The 11,860-nt window shown below is 52.5% G+C and overlaps 4 protein-coding genes across 4 annotated transcripts; 2 read left to right on the forward strand and 2 right to left on the reverse strand.

The window, feature by feature from the left end:
• Positions 1-820: 820 nt before the first annotated feature.
• On the reverse strand, positions 821-4,504 carry IAQ61_004711 (uncharacterized protein; the record flags this gene model as incomplete). Its single annotated transcript, XM_003839320.2, has 1 exon — positions 821-4,504. The coding sequence occupies one exon, from the start codon at positions 4,502-4,504 to the stop codon at positions 821-823; it is 3,684 nt and encodes a 1,227-aa protein (XP_003839368.2).
• Positions 4,505-4,840: 336 nt separating this feature from the next.
• Positions 4,841-7,256, forward strand: IAQ61_004712 (uncharacterized protein). The gene is made up of 4 exons (XM_003839321.2): positions 4,841-5,139; positions 5,289-5,771; positions 5,827-6,541; positions 6,595-7,256. The coding sequence occupies exons 1-4, from the start codon at positions 5,053-5,055 to the stop codon at positions 6,801-6,803; spliced, it is 1,494 nt and encodes a 497-aa protein (XP_003839369.2). The 5' UTR covers positions 4,841-5,052; the 3' UTR covers positions 6,804-7,256.
• Positions 7,257-7,697: 441 nt separating this feature from the next.
• IAQ61_004713 (uncharacterized protein) lies at positions 7,698-8,670 on the forward strand (the record flags this gene model as incomplete). Its single annotated transcript, XM_066096468.1, has 4 exons — positions 7,698-7,702; positions 7,821-7,881; positions 7,939-8,405; positions 8,460-8,670. 4 exons carry the CDS (start codon positions 7,698-7,700, stop codon positions 8,668-8,670), a joined length of 744 nt encoding a protein of 247 aa, XP_065953786.1.
• A 590-nt stretch (positions 8,671-9,260) lies between these two features.
• Positions 9,261-11,738, reverse strand: RAD15 (DNA-dependent ATPase of the nucleotide excision repair factor 4 complex; the record flags this gene model as incomplete). Its single annotated transcript, XM_003839323.2, has 1 exon — positions 9,261-11,738. One exon carries the CDS (start codon positions 11,736-11,738, stop codon positions 9,261-9,263), a length of 2,478 nt encoding a protein of 825 aa, XP_003839371.2.
• Between the last annotated feature and the right edge of the window lie 122 nt (positions 11,739-11,860).

Below are 11,860 nucleotides of genomic sequence, written 5' to 3' on the forward strand. Positions count from 1 at the left end.
TCGAATGACGGCGTATAGACTTACCGTATATCACATGTCCTCTATCACATGTCCTCTATCACATGTCCTCTATCACATGTCCTCTATCACATATCCTCTATCTCCCATCCTTCCCATCACCCCCATCCCTCCCCCAAACCCCCCAACCACCATATAAACCCCCACCTCCACCCCCTCCCCTACCCAAACCCTCACCCAACAAACTCCACATCCACGCATGAAAACCAAAAAGATGAAGACTTGTCGGCCATGCGACCCGCTTTTCGAATCAAATCCCCCTGTCCGTTAACTTGACTTGACTGGCTCATGTGCCTCGATCAATGTCTTTGCATAACTTGTACGCACTGGAAGAAGACATTGAGCTGGAGATGATGTTTCCGCGGATAGTGTTTCACTGCGATTACTCAATAATGTAGGGCTTGGTAAACATCTGGAAAGAGTGCGTGGGGAATAAGTCATGATGAAAATTCGTCTACGCACCTTGCTTACTTGCTCGAATCCGGGATGTCTGTGCTCTTTGTGTTTCTGTTTCCAAACGCAAATGTAAAAAAATCATGTGAAGATGCGAATGTGCGGCAGTGTTAGGGTGCGGCGCTATTGGAGCCGGGACCTGGGAAATTCATGGATATGATTGATGAATAAGACTGGAGGACGTTTTGTGGTTGATGGGGGTTTGATAGAGAAAAGGAGGAGCGACTGTGGGTTGTTTATAGGATGCATGATTATCACGAGTCCAAGTAAAGACAGCCGTTGGGGTACAATATCATAACAAGCGTGCACAAGATCTCTGTAAACAGCAGTGCACATCATGCCAAACCCCTCACTCAAACACCTTCCCTCTAACCCCCCTCTCATCCACCGCATCCCCAACCCCCTTCTTAATCCTCCCCACCGCCCCCTCCCACACCCCCTCAACCTCCAGATCCTCAACCACAAACTCCACCCATCGTACCACCCCCACTGCCTTTGCCAAATCCCTCTCCTCCACCACAACCTTGCTCAAATACTTGACCAGCGCGCCAACATCCTCGCCATACGGTCCTTCATCTGCAAACTCCTGAATCCACTCCTTGACCGCGCTTCTAAGATCTTGTTCCCGCGAGAGGCGTTGCGTGGTAAATGTCGGTTTCCTGGGTCGAGGGAGTTTAATCGTTTGGGCGGGCCGTGGAGGGGGTGGTACGGCAGCAGCCATTGTTTTTGCCTTGCGGGTGACGGAGAGGCGGAAGGCTTGGAGTTTCTTGCGTTTGTGCTCTGCGATGATTTCTTTGCGGATCTCGTCGGGGAGGGCGGCGAGGAAGTCATGGTCAAGTTCTTCTTCGTTGTGGTTGGAGCGTGGCCGTTTGGGACTGGCGGTAATAGCGGCAATAGGTACGGTGTCATGCTCTTCGTCGGTGATGACGGGTTCAAGTGATCGTTCTCTGCTGATGCTCTCACGGGCAGGGTTTTTCAGAGAGATGAAGTTTGCTTGGGTGAGCCTTTTGCCGTCATGGCTGACTGCTGTGGCTTGGGCAGCTGCGGCGAGCATGGCTGATTTTGGGGGACGACCTCGCCCGCGCTTGACGGGGACCATGGGTTTCTTTGCCGGTATGCCTATGATCCTGTTTTTGCGGGGAGATTGGGGTAGTAAGGTCTGATCAGCGTGCCTCGGACGTCGCGAGGGCGAAGAGGCTACCGAGTTGGCGGCATATTGAGCCAGAACTTCAGCCCGTACGTCCTCTGGAAGTGCGGCCAGAATTTCTGGATCGAGCTGAGACTGAGCAGGGAGTGCTGTCATTACAAAAGGTGGCGCTTTTGTTGGCGTGGCTGGGTCGTCTTGATAGCCATTTTGTGATGAAGGTGTGGGAGACTTGTTCTTGGTCTGACGCAGTAGTTTTGAACGAATGTCTTCTGGCAACTCGGCCAGGACTCCGGGGTCAACTTGGCTAGGCATGATAAATTGCGTCCCCAGAGTATTCAGCGGCCGCCGAGATGGGGTAGACTGATTGAGTTGCTGGGCACCAAAAGAAACGTGCTCGTCCTCCAAGGCTGTTTTCGATTTCCTCGGTGTCTCAGGGTCATCTTGTATTGGGTCTTGTTTTACGAACTTGGGCAGCTGGCGAGATGTTGGAGGTTTCGTGGCAGAGATGGTTGGCTTGGCATCACCGGTTTTGAACTGTAGCCTGCGTTGTGATCCCTCCAGACTGCCATCAGTAGCGCTCCTCATCGGCTCCAGCTTTGTCATCTGGATACCAATTCCTCGTAGTTCCCCGGGCGTGAAGCCAAATCCTCGCAGGATGCCCAAGGCCTCTTTAGTGAGGATTTCCTTTGAGTTCGTAGCGACCCCAAGCACTAAGCTCTTGTTGTGAGTATCGCACTTGCCATGGCCGAGGTGTTTTGGTGGATCTAAAGGAGCATCGGGCGAACGTCGCATAATTTTCATGGTGAATTGCTTGCCTTTGACCTTCTCTTTTAGCAGCCGCTTCTGCAACTCACCACACAAGCTCGCAATGAACTCATCCGCCTGTTGCTGAGTCGCAAACCGAACACCCCAGTTGACTTCTGCCGAAACAGATTTCCGCACAACCTGCTCGCCAACCTCCTGGCGATCGATTCCTCGTGCATACTCGTACAACTTCTCGCCAGTCTTAGGACCCAGCGTTTGAACAAGTCTTTCTTTAGTGAGCTCTCGAACATCCTTGACGTATTTCATACCCAGCTCTTCAAGCTTACCGCCAATCGAAGACGCGACTCCCGGAAGATCCTGAACTTGCAACTCACCAACAAAATGTAGCACCTCCTCTGGCTTTATCTGATGCTGCCCAGCAGGTTTAGCCTTTCGCAGTGCTACCTTGGCTAACAGAATGTTGCTGCCAATACCCACAGACACGTTGCAACCAGTTTTGGCGTAGACTTCCTCCCTGAGATCCCGGGCGATTTCATCCGCCTTTGACTGCTCGCGATAGGTACTGCCTTCAGACTGTCGTCGACCATCACTGCCACCAGCGGCGATACAGAGGTTCGAAACATCAATCAGCGCCTCATCCACGCTTACACTCTGAACCAGCCCGCCAGTAGCAAGAATGGCATCATAAAAAGCACGGCTGGCTTCTTCATACGCGGGAAAGTCATATGGAAGGATCTTCACATCCGGGTAAAGCTCCAGAGCCCGTTTCATCCACATGCCGTTCCTAATACCATATTTTCGTGCTGGGTAGTTGCAACTGGCGATTTCAGAGCCACTTCCTTGCCCATGTGCGACTACTGCTGGCTTGTCTCTGTATTCAGGGTTCTTCTTCAAGCTGACTGCAGCAAAAAAGCTGTCAAAGTCTACATGTAAAACGTAACGGCGGGCGCCTGGTGGCCGCTTCTGTTTGCTTTGTTGCGATGAGCTCTTTTCGCTTGCCAGCGCCTGGAGCTGAGACTTGAGATCAGCCTTCCAAGTCGACAAATGGTGCAATCTTGATTCACGATAGTATTGTTCCAAAAAGTGGGGATCGACGACGGTCGATTTGCGAATCTTAGGGTCACTGAGAAGAATAGCATTGTGTTCCTCGGCGGTCAAGGGCCTCCCTTTTGGGTCAGGTGAATTCTTTCTAGTAGTTCGTGATTCTTCATTATTGGTGGCATCAGCATCGGGGTCCCTGTGTCGTGTATGGCGTGTGGTAGGGTTAGCGTAAAGGCTATCATCAAGGCCGTCAAGTTCATTGTGATAATCTAAAGGGTTTCCAGGCTGTTGTTGTGCGGCAACGAGAGGGCTTGTCTTGGGAGGTGTGACCAGCTTTCCTACTTTGCTCGATCCACCAGCTTTGCGGTGCAGACGATCAGAGGCCGACAGACGAGAAGCTGGCTGGTCCTCGATTTCATCCTCTGGCGTGGGAAGTCGTTGCTTCGAGAAGCGAGATCGCACGTGGTTCAGGGGTGTTGGTGTACTGGAAGGCCCGGCCTGTGTACCCTGGAGCTGACCAGTATACCAACTAGCCTCTGTTTGATCGCGATATCCCCTAGTCTTGACGTTGGAGCGGCTCGTGACCTTGCCTTGGTCGAAACCTAGCACATTCTGTTTGTCGCCTTCATCCACAACGCGATATTCGTTCCACGGAAGTAACTTTCCCGCCTGGATGCTGTCCACTACCCAGGCTGGCTTGACGATACGGTACCTTTGAAATTCGACCACTTTCTTGGGAGTGAGATTACTAGCGATGATGTGAGTGACGGTGGTCTTGCCGTCCAGATACTGCATGAAGCCACCGCCATACTGCACGATGAGTGTGTGCAGATCGTTGAGTGACGGCTGGGTATAGCCATTGACATGCGCGACGACTCCTTTGAAAATGGGCGGCCTGTCACCGGCCTGCGATCGGATGTCGGCGTCCAGGTTTTGAAGTTTTATCTTCTTCCGCCGAAAGTAGTCGGTGAAACCGCCAAAGGCAGACCCTTTGTACTCCTCGCCATCTTCGCCGTCAAAGGTGTGTTTGGCGATGCGTTTACGGACCGAGTCGGAGTTCTTCTCTAGGCGCGAGCCCATGGTGGCGATGGTCGAGATTGTTCAGCCACAGCAGGTGCAGAGCGTGCATTCATGATCCGGCAGTTATGCGGGGCATGTCCTAGGTAGACTGCAGCATAAGGGTGCGATGCAAGTAAGTGTGCATGGTGGTGGTGGTTTGTTTGTAGGTGTCCGTAACTGTGGGGTACCGTATGAAAGGGCCCTTCACTGGTGGGGAGAGAGCTCATTCATGTTCCTGTTCACGCAGACACGCGTTGACGTGTTTGGCCGGAGATGGAGCGTGACAAGGACTAAGCTTCTAACGCTCTTGAAGCGGGCCTTGTGGCTTGCCGGCCGGTTGTTCTGCCGAGCGGTGAGCCAGCCGCTAGAGAAGAACGCCAACTTTTTTCGACCCATTGGTCTTTCGAACCTTTCGTCTGCTGTTCAACTTCTTTTCTTCCACAACCACCCACTTTTCTTCCTCTCTCAATCACCGTGCCCGAGCATAGACTTGCACAGAATAGTCGCCTTTGGAAGTCTAGCTACCCTATATACAGGAATCCCTCCAACAATCCCCACACAACCTCAAGATGGTCTCTGTTCCTGCAGGCGTCTATGGACGCCGGATACCTGCAGGCGGTATCCCCATTCTCGCAGCTATCGACCCTTCTGCTGCTGTAAGTCTCTGCTGTCGCATAAGCTGGCTCTATGGTCTTATGGCTCCGGTCGTCGGGTTCCTGCTACAACCCTTTTTCCTTCACCTATATCCAGACATTCATGCGCACTGCTATCTCTGGCGCATCAGCTACTGACCATGCCTGCCTAGTTCCGCATCACCATGGCTGCTATTGACCCTACCGCCGCGGCTCAGATTGACGAGGAGAACCAAACTCTTCGCGCCACTCTGAAGCTCATCCGTGTTCCCATGGACTTCGACGAGGAGTATGAGGACGATGAGGACATGGACATTGACGACAGCGACATTGAGGCTATCGCTGCTCGTCTGCGCGCAGCTGGCGCACTTCCTGAAGCCGACTCAGACATGTCTGATGACAGCGAAAGCGAGGCCAACGGCGCCGGCCCAAGTGACCCGGTCAAGTCGAAGAAGGCCAAGCAGGCTGCCATCAAGAAGAAGCTACAGGAGGAGCTTGATGACCAAATGGACCTTGACGCCAAGAAGCCAAATGGAGTCAATGGCAAGGGTAAAGCCAAGGTTACAGACGAGGACATCAGCGACGAGGACGATTCCGAAGATGACGAGGACGACGAGCCTGAAGAATTTGTCTTGTGCACCCTCAACCCCGATAGCGTAAGTCTTCTACAGGCGCTTTCCAGCAGAATAACTTGAAGTAACCTTCCTCTAGCACTACCAACAGCCGCTCGACATTACCATCCGTGAGGGTGAGGAGGTCTACCTCTCCGTCTCTGGAACCCACGACGTTTACGTCACTGGTAACTACATTGCCTTCCAAGATGAGGAAGACGACAGTGAGGATGATGAGGATGACGGCCTAGAGCAGCTTGGATACGATATTGGCTCTGACGAGGATGAGCTGGATGTTGACGAGCTCGATGAGTCTGAAGAGGACGAGCTCGACGGTCTTGAAGACCCAAGAATCACCGAGGTTGAATCCGAGGATGAGGCTCCCAAGCTTGTCGACGCCGGCAAGAAGAACAAGAAGCGCGCTGCCGAGTCCGAGGACGATGCCACTCTTGATGACTTGATGAGCAAGGCCAACGGCGATGCGAAGCTCAGCAAGAAGGCCGCCAAAAAGTTGAAGAAGAACGATGGTCAAGCTGTCGCCGGCGCTGAGCCCGTGAAAGCGGACAAGAACGAGGCGCCCAACAGCGACAAGAAGAAGGTTCAGTTCGCCAAGAACCTTGAACAGGGCCCGACTGGCTCGCCCAAGGTGGATGCGCCCAAGCCAGAGGCCAAGAAGGAGGCTACCAAGGGCCCTCGCGTCGTCAGTGGTGTTACCATCGAAGATAAGAAGGAGGGCAAGGGCAAGGCTGCAAAGAAGGGTGATCGTGTCGAGATGCGCTACATTGGCAAACTGAAGAACGGAAAGGTGTTTGACTGTAAGTTCTGACCTATCTATCCCAAACAATGTCCTATGCTAACGATGACACAGCCAATAAGAAGGGCAAGCCTTTCTCGTTCAAGCTCGGTGTCGGTCAAGTCATCAAGGGCTGGGACGTCGGCGTTGCTGGTATGACACCCGGAGCAGAGCGTCGTCTCACCATTCCCGCTGCGCTCGCCTATGGCAAGAAGGGTGCGCCCCCGGATATTCCTCCAAACTCTGACTTGATCTTCGACATCAAGTGTATTTCCGTTGGTTAGAGAGGCCATGCCTGGTATCTGTCCTATGGGACAGACCCTGGCCCCTCGGCTCCCGTACATGCTGGCATCCGTCTCCACTGGTGCAGCGTGTATGGACAGTGAACCTAATGGTCGCGCTAGTTTTCGTCCGTTGTCCGTCTGTTTTGTTGCTGCATAAAGAGGTGTACGAGATATCCGACTTGCGTTCTCTGAGGCTTCACTTTAGATTTGTGCAAGGAGGAGGGATCTCTTTTATGCGTTGCTCTGTATGTACAGCCATGTGTTTACAATGTAGCGAGGCGATGTAGTCAAGAAAAGACAGGTACTCGCTGAGGAAGCTATTTGAAAAGTTTACGGAGTCAAGGCAAGGTTTCTTTCTTTTTTTTCTTTTAAGACTATGTAGTAGCAATGCATGTGTACTTTTGATATGCTGTACTCACTGTGTAGAATGAGAAAACATTAGCCAGACATGGGAAACTTGGAGCCGCGAATCAAATGTCGTGAAAGGATTGCGGCGGAGTTGTCTCCTCTTTGCTGACGTTTGCCGAGGCGGGTGGGCGCGCTTGCAGAATGTTCTCGCGCTAGTGGATGGTCCGTGCGTGTCTTCTCCGCTTCAGGCTGGCGTAGTCATATAACTCCACTCCAACTCCTCACGGCCTGCGCCTCTCCAACGTCTATCCATCAAACGTTTGTCAGCTCAGGACCCCCTCGCCCCCCAAGTCAACAACACAACGCCCACCAAGCCCTCTTTGCTTCTAACTTCCCGTCTACTTAGACATATCCTCTCTCGATATCCGACGCAAGATAGCATCACGCAATCCGCCGGAAGTGAAATCTCCGACGGTTCGTCTTCGACTCAACATCAACAACAACAACAGCCCTACTCAAGGACAACACAACGGCGCAGTTGTAGCTATGGCGTTAAGAACCAGTAGTAGTCTTAGTAGTAGTAATAGTAGCATCCACTCCAATGCTTCTTCCCGCGCAAACATTCGCGCCAGCTGCTATGCCGTAAACGCGTCGACTGCGAGCCTTCAGGGCTTCCACTACTCCACTACGGGGGTTGCCGGGGCCGAGTGGTGTTCCTGAGGTCAGCTCGGTATGTACTTTGAAACTACGACATACAACGCTGCGACGCACTTCTAACCTGCACCAGGGAATACCATCACCCCCTTCAAGTCCGCCCCTCGCCGCCAGACACTCATCCATCATCAAGGGTGGGTTGGCGCGCAGGGGGGCGGCTGCATACACTATTACGGAAGAGTGTGAGAGACTTTTCTGCGAGACACTACGGTCTGTTTTCCTGGGTGAGGGGAACCAGTGCCGCCAGGACTCGCTTGTAATGGGTATGCATAATAGCATCATGCCAATATACGACAACGACTACGGCGTCGCCGTTCGCCGATATTCCAACGCCAGCTCCGAGTGCTCCATGGTCTCCTCCTCTCTCGAGGCGGAAGAAAAGGGGTATTTTAAGAGCAAGGGTGCCATCACAAATTGGATTGAGATGTGGGATTACGTGGGTGGAATTCGCTTCCGTGGTTTCGTGGCGGACAAGAATGGTGAAAAGGCCATGTTTGTGTTCTTTGATCAGTCTGTCATCATGGGAGACTTGAAGGCTGGGTAAGCATGCGCTTGTAAAACGTCGTTTCACATCAATCACTAAACCTGACACAGGCTCACGGCCCTCCTCGAACTTTGCGAAGTCGACTATTTCTCCTGCAGCCGCCTCGTTGTCTGTATCGACCGTCACACTGAGCCGACGGCTAGGAATACCTTAACAAAGGATCTTGGCTGGATCGGTTTCAGCCTGAATACTCTGAACGAGTTTGCAGACGGCGGTGAGCTGTTGAGTGACAAGTGGCTGTTCATGGACATGGAGACTTGATTGTCAGCCATCGCCTTGCTTAGGATGTCGAAGTGCTAGACGGCACTTGACACATACATCAGTGTCTTTGATTCGTATAGTGCATACTGTGCACAAGGTCTTTACTAGCTTGCTTGGAAATTGTTCGGCGCTTGGGATATCTTGTTTTTCTTGCACACTAGTTACTTGCCAATCAATATATCTACTTCCTTTTCTTCTCCTTCCTGTTTCGATGGCTTGCAAATCAAGTATAATGCTGACTCGCTTGGTTTGCCTATCTAAATGTGACTGTGATAATGGTAGTGGTGATGGCGGTGGTATTGCCACTGTCTCAGTACACTGTATGAGTGTACTCTAGTGTCTTGTCTGACCGGTCTTGTCAGGGAACCCTTAAGGACGTCGGGCCACAAATTGTTAGAGGTGGTATACACATTTATAAAGAGGACTGACTAAAAGATGAGAAGAAAGAAGTAAGATAGCATACACAATCCTTCCCTCTCTCAAAAGCACTGTATATATTCCTGCCAATCTACTCGCTCAATGATACATCTGCTCAACCACACCCAACAACCCTAGCGTCCCTTTTCCATTTACGCCAAATTCTAGTTCATTCACGCCAAATCCGCCATCGCAGCATCCAAATCCGCCCCGCCAAACTCATCATCCACCTCCATCCTCTCCACCTCCGCCCGCCCCTCCGCCTTCCTCATATCCGGATTCTCAGTGCCCGCAATTCCATGCAACGCCATCTTCCTCTGATGAGCCTCGAGATCCTCCAGACTCCAACTCGAGTGGCCCTCCTGCTCCGCCCGACTCCACGGCACACTCATATCGCGGAGAAAGGCCTTTGCGGTGCTGACGGCCTGGTCGATGGAGAGTTTTGTCGACTTTGCGTCGAGGCCGTGTTGGATCCATTTGGGGAGTTGAGATTGTTTCTTGTTGAAGCGTTTGTCTGCGAGGACCATGATGCCATAGTCGTCTTTGCCGCGGATGACGCGGCCGAGACACTGTGCTGCATGACGCATGGCGTCAAAGGAAAGAAAGTCTGCTTCCTTGATGCGATAGGTTTCTCGCAGGAACTCGAGGCGGGCCTTGAGGATGCGCGACTCGGTGTATTGGTATGGGACGCCCATGCAGAGCACGGTGCGGCCGTAGTGGTGGTCGAAATCGATGCCCTCGGAGACTTTGCCGCGGGCGACGCAGAGGAGGACGGCGCCGCGGCCGTTGTTGCAGGCTGTGCGGAAGGTTTCGAGCGCGAGTGCGGTTTCCTGGGCGTCGGGGGTTTCGACGAGGATGAGTTTGTATTTCCAGACTGTGTCGAGGATCTCCATGCCCTGCCATGCGCTGATGATGCTTTCCATGTAGAGGTAGGAGGGGAAGAAGACGACAACGCCGTCTGGGGTCAGTTTGCAAAATTCAATGAGGAGGTTGCCAAAGTTGCGCTGGACTTGCAAGTCGTTGCGGTGTTCGAATTGGGAAGTGATTTGGTTCTGGTCATTGCCGCGGTCGACTATCATAGGGAGGAAGGATTTGCGGGTTAGGGTCATGGTGAAGGATTCTTGGACCACGGTGTTGAAGTTGAGCATGCGGGGGTACATGTCCAGGGGTGACATGGTTCCTGAGGTGACAATTACCGAGTAGAAGCGCTCAAAGACGGGCTTGATGGCGATGGCAGCGTCGAGGCAGGTGAGATGAAGTATTGGATTTGGTACTGTTGCTGTTGCTGATTCAAACGGTTCGATAATTATTAGGAAGCCTGTCTCGTAGGTCGCAACCAGTGTGGCGAATGTGGCGACTTCTTGTAGCGGTTGGTAGTCTTCGATACTGGTAAGCTCAAGCGTGCGTACGAGTGATGTTAGTCGCTCAGCACAGAAACGTAGAGGCTTGCGCTCGATATAGGTCAGGTCCCGGAGATGGCTTAAGAATGCTGGTGGTGTGTCCGAGACAACGTTTAAAACCTTCATTCGGGTCTTGAGGTATTCAATAAATCGTTTGAGAAAGGCGACAAAATGCTCTGCTCTCCGTATGTTGCCGGGAACAGCCTCTGTGAGTAAATCGTCTGGTAGGACGGGATTGGCCATGAAGGCTTCCTCGCTTCGCGCTTCATCGGCTGATCTCAGACCATCGACGAGCTTTGCGTATTCATTCTGCAGCTTCTCGGCATCTGTTGACTTCATCTCGGTGATCTTTCGGTCCAGGTTGTTGACTCCCTTTGTCGCTTTTCGTAGTACGTCCTCTGTTAAATCGATACTGAGCGATTCGATGCATACGTTATCGATGTTGTGAGCCTCGTCAAAAACCACGATGCAGTCTTTTGAGAGTTCTTTTGAGACCCTGTCTGCAATCTTTGGGTCTAGGAGATAATGGTACGAGTAGATGATGACATTGCAGTAAGGCATCATCCGCCGCGCTGTGAAATACGGGCACTGTTTCTGTTGTTCGCCGTATTTGAGCATACCGTCAAAAGTCCAAACACCGGGCGGAATGAGATTATGGGGCTCCAAAAGGTCCAGGTTGTCGTGGTACACGCAGAGCTCGACATCCTCCCCTCGCTCCTTCTTTTCCTTGACGAAACCAGCGGTCAAGCTTCTACATCGGGCGTCTACAATGCTGCCACTCTTCTCTCTCTTTACAGATGGATGGAGGCACAGGTTCTTTCGACTGGTTAGTCCCAAACCACGGAATTCTTCCTCATAGCCCAGCTCTTGCGTTCGGTACTTCATCAACGCCTTCAATTCTGCAAGGGCCTTTTCAATCTCAGACATGGTACGCGAGCAGTAAATCAGCTTCCGCTTTTCAGGATAATGCTGCTGGTACGCGACAATGAGCGAGAGCAGCGACACAGTTTTACCCGTGCCCGAAGGCATCTCGAGGACACAGTGACCGCCCTGGTCCAGCGTGCGCTTGAGATCACACATGTAGGCATACTGCTCGGGATAGACTCTGGGATACGGAAACAGCACGGGGAGAGTGTCGATGAAGAACTTCATCTTGACTGGTCCAGCGCCCGCGCGGAGCAATTGTCGTGGCGCAACGGAGAAGTTGTCGTAGACAAAGCCAAGGTTGTTGCCTCCGGACGAACGTGACATGTAGTGATTGATTAAATGGGACGCCCAGGCATCGATGTCAGTGCACGCGACGGGATGCGCGCTAAGAGCCAGATAGAGCCTGGCGGGGGTGACAGGGGTAGGCCCCACCACCGTGTTTCCCG

Source organism: Plenodomus lingam, assembly GCF_022343315.1.
Source record: "Plenodomus lingam strain CAN1 chromosome Unknown contig_19, whole genome shotgun sequence".
Lineage (NCBI taxonomy): Eukaryota > Fungi > Ascomycota > Dothideomycetes > Pleosporales > Leptosphaeriaceae > Plenodomus > Plenodomus lingam.